The following is a 9,084-nucleotide window of genomic DNA, read 5'->3' as shown; positions in this document are numbered from 1 at the left end:
GACAGGGGTCAAGGCCTGGCCCTTGTGCTTGGTGACACACATCCACTTTTCCTACACATCAATGTCATCTTCACATTGCCTTCAACTCCTTGTCCTCACTGCCTCCAGGGTTCTGCTCTAACGAGCTCCAAGGGAGGCTGTGTCAGTGATGGCCCTCAGGGGGACACTGCAGGAAACTTGCCTCTGACTTGGACTTCTGGAGAGACGTCTTCAGTTGTCTCTGAGTGCCTGAGGTTCGTGGGCTCATCAGCAAAGCCCCCAGAGGGGTGATTGCAGTGCCTTGGGCTGGTGCTGTGCTGCTGAGCTGGGCCGGGCTCGTGGGACAGAGAGAGCTCGTGGCAAGAGGGCCCTGGTGCAGAGAGACAGCTGTGCCCAGGAGCAGCTCCTCTGCACAGCACAGCAGGGCTGGGGGCTCTGACCGCAGGCACTCGGGCAGAAAGGGATTCCAGGCAGCCTGGAGGGTGTGGGCAGAGGAGATCTCAGTGCAGGAGAAAACTTCACAGCTCTGCCCACGGTAGGTCTCTGGCTGCAGGACAGTGCAGGGCTGGTTCCTGGAAGCGGCTCCTGCATGTGGGACATCTCTGCCTGGCTAGGAGCTGCCAGGATGTCTCGCATGGCTTGTGCTGTGTGTAGGAGAATGTGCTGCAGTTCAGCTGCAGGGGTGCCCAGGGCTGTGGTGCAGAGCAGGGTCCCTGCTGTGTCCCAGGGGCTGTGTGCTGGGGCAGGGCCTCTGCCGCCTGCCAGGCTCAGCACTCAGCCTGCCCAGGGAGCTGCCCAGGGGCTGCGGGGAGAAGCTGTGGGTGGAAGGAGCCCCCCTGGTACCGCAGGGCAGGGCAGGGTCCTGCTGCTGCCCGGAGCCTGCTGCCTGGGGCACGCTGCTCACAGCTCCACACCTCCCCAGGGCACTGCACTGCAGAACTGCCCGGCAAGAGCTACCTGAAGGCAGTGCACTTTTTAGAATGTGCTTCATTTTCCTGCCCATGTGCTGAGGCAGAAGGACGCTCATGGAGTTGGAACATCTGTAGTAGAGACTAAGGCTCCTTGAGCATTGCTGTTGCTCTGAGGCATCTCAAACACCTGAGCATAGAGATGGTACCGACATCACCTTTGTTGTTTCTTAGGGAATTATTTGATCTTCTCGTGATGTCCTGCTGCAGGGACTTCTCAGATCACTCCAGGTTCTCTTCTAACCGTTGCTGTAGCCCAGGACTAACTGCTGCAGAGCCCACAGCACAGCTCCCTGCTTCTTGTGGCACCCTCAGAACACCAACCAGAGAAAAGACAAGGAGTGACAGAAAGATCTTCCTGAAAGGAATGAGGCAGTACATTGTATGAGTGATGCCTGTTGAGACATGCAAAGGATTTTGGTCAGAGAAGTCCTTAAACTTTGCAAAGTCTTTGCTTCTTTTAGACAGACTACCTTGCCCATAGGCAAGAAATGCCCAACATCAGCTCTGTGAGTGAGTTCCTCCTGCTGGCATTCGCAGACACACGCGAGCTGCAGCTCCTGCACTTCGTGCTCTTCCTGGGCATCTACCTGGCTGCCCTCCTGGGCAACAGCCTCATCCTCAGCGCCGTAGCCTGCCACCACCGCCTCCACACCCCCATGTACTTCTTCCTCCTCAACCTCGCCCTCCTCGATGTGGGATCCATCTCCACCACTCTGCCCAAAGCCATGGCCAATTCCCTCTGGAACACCAGGGCCATTTCCTATTCAGGATGTGTTGCACAGCTCTTTCTGATAATCTTTTTCAATTTAGCAGAATTTTCTCTCCTCACCATCATGGCCTACGACCGCTACGTTGCCATCTGCAAGCCCCTGCACTACGGGAGCCTCCTGGGCAGCAGAGCTTGTGCCCAGATGGCAGCAGCTGCCTGGGGCTGTGGCTGTCTCCATGCTGTGCTGCACATCGCCAATACATTTTCACTGCCTCTCTGCCAAGGCAATGCTGTGAACCAGTTCTTCTGTGAAATCCCCCACATCCTCAAGCTCTCCTGCTCAGACTCCTACCTAAGGGAAGTCCAACTTACTACAGTTACTGCTTTTCTATTGTTGGGGTGTTTTGTTTTCATTGTGCTGTCCTATGTTCAGATCTTCAGGGCAGTGCTGAGGATGCCCTCTTCTCAGGGCCGACACAAAGCCTTTTCCACATGCCTCCCTCACCTGACTGTGGTCTCCCTCTTTCTCAGCACAGTTATCTTTGCCCACCTGAAGCCCCCCTTGATTTCTCCCCCTTCCCTGGATCTTGTTCTGGCATTTCTGTACTTGGTGGTGCCTCCAGTAGTGAACCCCTTCATCTACAGCATGAGGAACAAGGAGATCAAGGTCGCCATGTGGAAAGTGACGACCTGGTGTTTTTCTTAAGCAATATATTGCCTGCCTTCTTCGGTAAATCACTTGTAATGTTACTCATGATAGGTGAAGCCCTTGGGTCTTGTGTTGTTGTGTTTTTTCCAATTGTATTTTATCAAATGTTGTCCACAGAGGAATATAATTCTTCATTTTGCTTCTGTATTTAAACCAATTAAAGTGCCTTTTCGTCTTATGTCCTTCCTCTGAGGTCTGTTCTGTGGCTGCAGAGGCAGTTTTGGTGTGCGGGCTGCAGAGGAAAAGAGTCACAACCCAGTAGTCCAGCCCTAGATCACCAAGACTTGGGGCATGCAGAGCTGCTCTCCTGCCACTGCCACTCTCTCCTGCTGAGCCCTGCTGGCGGTGTAAGGCCTGGCTGCTCCTGGAGCTTGGTCCAGTGCTGCTGTGGGGCCATGCTGGGACTGCAGGCCAAAGTGCAAGAGCTGAACGCAGCTCTGTGATGTGCTTCCTTGAGCCTCCAGGGTCCCTGTGCCCATTCCTCATGCTGTGGGGTATCTCAGAGGAGGGCGATGCACTGCAATGCTGAGGTGCCTCCCAGCCTCTGCCAGTGGCTGCAGGAGCCAGAGGGACCTGCAAGTGCTGCAGTGCACTGCCTGTGTGTGTGCAAGGCAGAGACTCGTGTCTCTGAACAGCCCAGTGTGGACCAGCAGTGCATGAGATCAGTTCAGATGTTGGCACCTCACAGACCCCCGACATTTCTCTGTGCAGAACTCCAGTAATTACCCGCAGCGTTCCCATGAGATTTCTGTCACCCTCCTTGCACAGGTTCATTGCAAATGCCTCTCTCTGACACATTACCCTGCTTTTTGGACTGGTGGTGACAGCATACTGGTGGCTGTTGGTGACAGCCTTCACTAAGGGCAGATCATGCCTGACAAACCTGGTGGCCTTCTACGATGGGCTTACAGCATTGGTGGAGAGGGGAAGAGCAACTCATGTCATGAACTTTGACTTGTGCAAATCACATGACACTGTGCCACGTGATATCCTTGTCTCTCAACTGGAGAGACATGGATGTGATGGATGGATCACCTGCTGGGTGAGGAATTGGCTGGATGATCACCCTCAAGGAGCTGGAGTCTACAGCTCAAGGTCCAAGTGGAGGTCAGTAAAGAGTGCTGTTCCTCAGGGGTCAGTATGGGGACCAGCACCGTTGAACACGTTGTCAGTGACATGGACAGTGTGACTGAGTGCAGTCTCAGCGAGTATGCTGATGACACCAATCTGGGTGGTGCAGTCGATACACTGGAGGGAAGGGATGATTTGCAGATGGACCTGGACAGGCTTGAGAGATTGTCCTGTGAGAACCTCATGAGGTTCACAAAGGCCAAGTGCAAGGTCCTGCAGCTGGATCGGGGCAATCCCAAGCACAAATACCGGCTGGGTGGAGAATGTGTAGAGAGCAGCTCTGAGGAGAAGGATGTGGGGTGCTAGTGGATGAGAAGCTCAACCTGTGCCGGCAATGTGAGTTTGCAGCCCAGAAAGCCAACTGTATTCTGGGCTGCATCAAAGAAGTTTGGCCGAAAGATTAAGAGAGGTGATCCTCTCCCTCAGCTCTGCTCTTGGGAGACCACTCCTGGAGTACTGCATTCAGCTCTGGGGCTCCAAACTCAAGGACATGGAAGTATTAGAAGGAGTCTAGAAGAGGCCAGAAACACGATAGAGAGGCTGTGGCACCTTTTCCATGAAGACTGGCTGAGAAAGCTGGTTCTCTTCAGCCTGGAGAGACCCTATAGCAGCCTTCCTGTACCTAAAGGGGGCCTTTAGGTAATGTTTTAAAACTAAAAGAGGGTACTTTAAAATTAATTATAAGGAAGACACTCTTTCCTTTGGGGGTAGTGGTCAATGGAACAGGCTGCCCAGAGAAGTTGTGTCAACCCATTCCTTGCCCCTTCGTGGCCAGAAGCCTCCCGTGCCAAACCACGATGGACACCCCCCCTGCAAAGTAGCTGTTTAACGTCATCTTTCCTGCATGGGGCCTCCTCTGCGCCACAGAGCCCAGTCCCAGGTCCCACTTTGCCACAAGCACTCTGCATGGGCGCTACAGGGCCTAACTCTACCATGTCCTGCCCTGGCTCTGCCATCCCGCTGGGCAGGGGAGAGGGTGATGACAGCAAAGGGATATGTTTGGGTATAGAACGTGGGGCCTGGCAGAGACAAGGAGTCGAGAGAGAGGACAGGGCAAGAAAGCAAAGGCAGCACAAGCTGTGGAGTTGGTGAGGGGCCACATTTGTGCCAGGAGCCTGAGTGGGCAGCAGCTGACAGGAGGGTGATACTGTAAAAGCCACTCAAAGTAACTCTCTAAGACTCAAATAGGAGTTTTAGAAAGCAGGCACTCTATTATTGAGATGCTGGACGCACAGGAGATCACTGACCTGGTGTGCTTACAGAACTGTAAGCCCTCCCTCTCTGGGATGGGGGAGAGAAATGGGAAAGTGAGATAAGAGATAAGGACAGTTTTTTAAGACAGGAAAATAATGATAACAATTACAATAATAACAATAATAATAATAGTACTACTACTACTAATATGTACAAACAAGTAATGCACAATGTAATTGCTCACCACCCGCTGACTGATGCCCAGCCTAACCCCAAGCAGTCCGGCCCCCTCCCCCCGGCTAGCCACCCCTATATATTGTTTAGCATGACGTCAGATGGTATGGAATACCCCTTTGGCCAGTTTGGGTCAGCTGTCCTGGGCCTGTCCCCTCCCAGCTCCCACTGCACCCCCAGCCTGCCTGCTGGCAGGACAGAGCAAAAGGCTGAGATGTCCTTGGCTTGGTGTAAGCACTGCTCTGCAACAATTAGACATCAGCGTCTTACCAGCACTCTTCTCTTCCTAAGCCAAAATGGTTTCCATGGCTCCAGGGAAGCAGCAGCCCCGACCCGAAGGCAGCAGAGAGGCAGAGCCCAGCGGGCAGGGAGGGGCAGTCCCGAGGGCCACCGGGGCTGCTCCTGCATGTGGCAGCTGGGCTCGTGGTCCTGAGCCCCTCCAGAGGAGATTGGAAGAGAGGGATACTGACAGCAATGAATTTCTGATAGCTTCTTTATTGTTTTTATTTACACTGGAGGACTAGTACTACAGGTAGATTAGAAGATTTGGTCAAAGTAAATAAATTAATTAACAGGCAGGATGCTAAGAATAATATTAGTGAAAAAATGATAAAAATGAAATGACACAAATCACAATAATTTCATGTAATTATGATTATATATTATAACTACATTATTGATGCTTAAGTAGCATGTATAGGAACAGTCTCTTCACTCCATACTTTAGGTCCTTGTTTCTCATGCTGTAGATGAGGGGGTTAAGTGCTGGAGGTACCACTGAGTACAGAAATGCCACCACGAGGTCCACGGATGGGAAGAAGACAGAGGGGGGCTTCAGGTAGGCAAACGTGACAGTGCTGACCATCAGGGAGACCACGGCCAGGTGAGGGAGGCAAGTGGAAAAGGCTTTGTGCCGGCCCTGCTCAGAGGGCATCCTCAGCACTGCCCTGAAGATAAGTACATAGGACAACACAATGAAAACAAAACAACCACAGCCTAAAGAAACACTAAATACAAGAGCCCCGACTTCCCTGAGGTAGGCATGTGAGCAGGAGAGCTTGAGGATCTGGGGGATTTCACAGAAGAACTGGTCCACAGTATTGCCATGGCAGAGGGGCAGGGAAAATGTGTTGGCTGTGTGCAGGACAGCATTGAGAAAGCCACTGCCCCAGGCAGCTGCTGCCATCTGGGCACAAGCTCTGCTGCCCAGGACGCTCCCATAGTGCAGGGGCTTGCAGATGGCAACGTAGCGGTCGTAGGCCATGACAGTGAGAATTGAAAACTCTGAACCAAAGAAGAAGACGAAAAAGAGGACTTGTGCAGCACAGCCTTGATAGGAGATGGCCCTGGTGTCCCAGAGGGCATTGGCCATGGCTTTGGGCAGAGTGGTGGAGATGGATCCAAGGTCAAGGAGGGCGAGGTTGAGGAGGAAGAAGTACATGGGGGTGTGGAGGCGGTGGTCGCAGGCTACGGCGCTGAGGATGAGGCCGTTGCCCAGGAGGGCAGCCAGGTAGATGCCCAGGAAGAGCTCGAAGTGCAGGAGCTGCAGCTCGCGCGTGTCTGCGAATGCCAGCAGGAGGAACTCGCTCACAGAGCTGATATTGGCCATTTTCTGACATTCTCTGTTGGAGAGAAAAAGTGAGAGCAAAGTTAGAACTGATTTGGATGAGGAAAACCTATTACAAGTCTTAGAGAACTCCCAAACAGAGCCTCTCTCTTTGCAGGAGAACCTTTGCAATGCTCTCCTGCTTGAGTTGTGGCCGGTGCTGGCTGCCAGTGGCACTGGATGCAGGGGCTGCTGTGGGCTGCAGAGGAGTCCTACCTGCAGCAGGAGGGAATCAGGAACATGGGGGAAACTCAAGTTCAGTCCACTTGTCAGGTCAATGAGTTTGCAGAGTTTTCTTGCAAACAACTCATCTGAATGCAGAGCAGAGCTGCAGTGTTTTACTTGCTTTAATGTTATTTGCTTGCCCCTGTAACGCTTAGGTGAATTATTGGATGGTTGAACTCTATGACTTTATATGTGTGCTCCTGGTGAAATTCTGCAGATGCCAGGAGGCAAAAGGACTGTTCTTTGGTGAAGACTGAGTAGAGCAGATCTGCCCAGCAGTGAGCTTGGGCATTTGAAGAAACTGGATACAGCTGAGAGCAGAGAAGCCCGACTCAAAAGGCAGCTGGACAAATTCCTCACCTTATCTCCAGGTGTGTGATCAGGATCTCAGCTCTTCCGTCCTAGCCAGTGGTGCAGAAGCCTCAAACCAGATGCCCACAGACAGCCATCCAGCAGCAAGGACATGGCCTTAGCAAGGAGGTGTCTTCTCCTTCGTGCGCCTGGATAACACAAGGATGCAACGAGAGAGCTGCATCCTGCTGGAGAGCAGCCTGCAGCCCAGGAGGATGCCCCACAGACTGAGCTGGATATCTGCAAGCTTGTGTGCGCCGATATCCTACTGCACTCCTGCAGTGTCTTGGCCACCCTTGTCTTATCTGACATGGGGTAGAGAGGTTATGACACTCCAAGGGGCTTCTGCCAGACTTCCTCACCTCGCAGTGCAATCCAGCAGGACTCTCAAAGCCTTCTGCATTGCCCACTGCCCTCCCAGAAACAAGACCCAGCAGGAGACCCTTCCAGGACCTGCAGCTGCATGACCCTGCAGCCAGACCCTTACCTTGTGAAGGGCTGTGCACATTTCTCCTGCAGGCAGCTCTCAGCGTTGTCCCATTCCTAACTGCCTTCAGCCACTCTCTAATTTTCTTCTTTCTGTGTCCGTGCCTCTGTGTCTCTTTCCTGCTGCACTGTGCAGAGGATCTGCTCCTGGGCACAGCTGTCTCTCTGCTTCATGGGACTTTTAAAAAGTGTTTTTTCTTTCCCATGAGCCCAGCCCAGCTCAGCAGCACAGCACCAGCCCAAGGCACTGCAATCACTCCTCTGGAGGCTTTCCTGATGAGCCCATGAACCTCAGGCACTCAGAGACAATTGAAGACATGTCTCCAGAAGTCCAAGTCAGAGGCAAGTTTCCTGCAGTGTCCCCCTGAGGGCCAGCACTGACACAGCCTCCCTTGGAGCTCGTTAGAGCAGAACCCTGGAGGCAGTGAGGACAAGGAGACAAAGGCAATGTGAAGGTGACACTGATGCGTAGGAAAAGTTAATGTGTGTCACCAAGCACAAGGGTCAGGCCTTGACCTCCAGCCCCTTGGAAGGGAGATCCTTCCCCTTCCCACAGTGCTCAGGGCTCTTTGTGGGGCAGTAGGAGATGGGGATGTGCATGGCCAAGTGCAGGAGAATGGTACGACCCCTGCCTGCTTCATGGTTGGGGGCGAGGGGGCAATGAGGCCCTGGTGCTTTAATGATAAGCTGTCTCCTCTTTGGCCTCAGTGACAGACACAACAACCAGAGCCATGGACACAAAGACATTGAACCTTTTCAGACTTTGAGTCTTGCCATAGCCCTTGCTCCTCTCCAAACCAGGATACCCTAGAGACTCCCAGATCTGTACCTCTTTACTGGCTATTTGTAGACACATGTCTGTGTGGTGTTACACCAGATCTGAGCTCAGTCTGATAACTCAGATCTTCTTGGTGACGATGCTCCTCGTAAGGCAGCTCTGTAGGAAGATGACCTGGTTCCTGGTGAGCAGGCACCACTGCTCATATGGCATCCCTCGTGGTGCCCAGGCCCTCTCCTTCTGTGCACTGCTCACTCAGCAGTGTCCCAGTCTGCTCTGATGTGTGGGGTTTCTCTTCCTCTGCTGCACGACTAGGCTCTTCTCCTTGGAAATGTCAGGAGGTTTCTGAAGGTAAATCCTGGAATTTGTCGTGGTTCCCCCAACCAATGCTGCATTCTGTTAGCAGTTAATGTCTTCAGGAAGATGGCTCACCCTGATTGTGCTGTCTCTCACAAGATAACAGCATCAGCAGTTGCAGGACAGTTTGTATAATACAGGAGCAACTAGTTGAATGGATTTCCAGCACAAACTTGGAGAAGGTTAGAGGATGGAAGGTTGCCAGGTTCCGCCTTTTCTTTGCTTCTTTCCATCCATGCAGTCATTTTGTGTAGAATTGAATCCTGAATGTCATGAAGTTGTGCAGGGACAAATTCAGAATGGCCAAATCCCAACTGAAGCTCAATCTGACTATTGCCTTCAAAGACATATGCT

At 52.6% G+C, this 9,084-nt stretch overlaps 1 protein-coding gene across 1 annotated transcript; it reads right to left on the bottom strand.

The window, feature by feature from the left end:
• Positions 1 to 4,009: 4,009 nt before the first annotated feature.
• On the bottom strand, positions 4,010 to 6,191 carry LOC140001208 (olfactory receptor 14C36-like). Its single transcript, XM_072032379.1, has 2 exons — positions 5,650 to 6,191; positions 4,010 to 4,121 (listed from the first exon to the last, which is right to left on the bottom strand). The coding sequence occupies exons 1-2, from the start codon at positions 6,189 to 6,191 to the stop codon at positions 4,010 to 4,012; spliced, it is 654 nt and encodes a 217-aa protein (XP_071888480.1).
• Positions 6,192 to 9,084: the final 2,893 nt, after the last annotated feature.

This window comes from Anas platyrhynchos, chromosome 39, assembly GCF_047663525.1.
Source record: "Anas platyrhynchos isolate ZD024472 breed Pekin duck chromosome 39, IASCAAS_PekinDuck_T2T, whole genome shotgun sequence".
Taxonomy (NCBI): domain Eukaryota; kingdom Metazoa; phylum Chordata; class Aves; order Anseriformes; family Anatidae; genus Anas; species Anas platyrhynchos.
This window is presented reverse-complemented; position numbering and strand designations above follow the sequence as displayed.

Coding starts and splice junctions, on each gene's coding strand:
- LOC140001208 (XM_072032379.1), bottom strand. CDS start 6,191: ATGGCCTACGACCGCTACGTTGCCATCTGCAAGCCCCTGCACTATGGG. Junction 4,122..5,649: donor ATGAGAAACAAGGACCTAAA/GTATGGAGTGAA, acceptor GGCCCCCTTTAG/GTACAGGAAGGCTGCTATAG.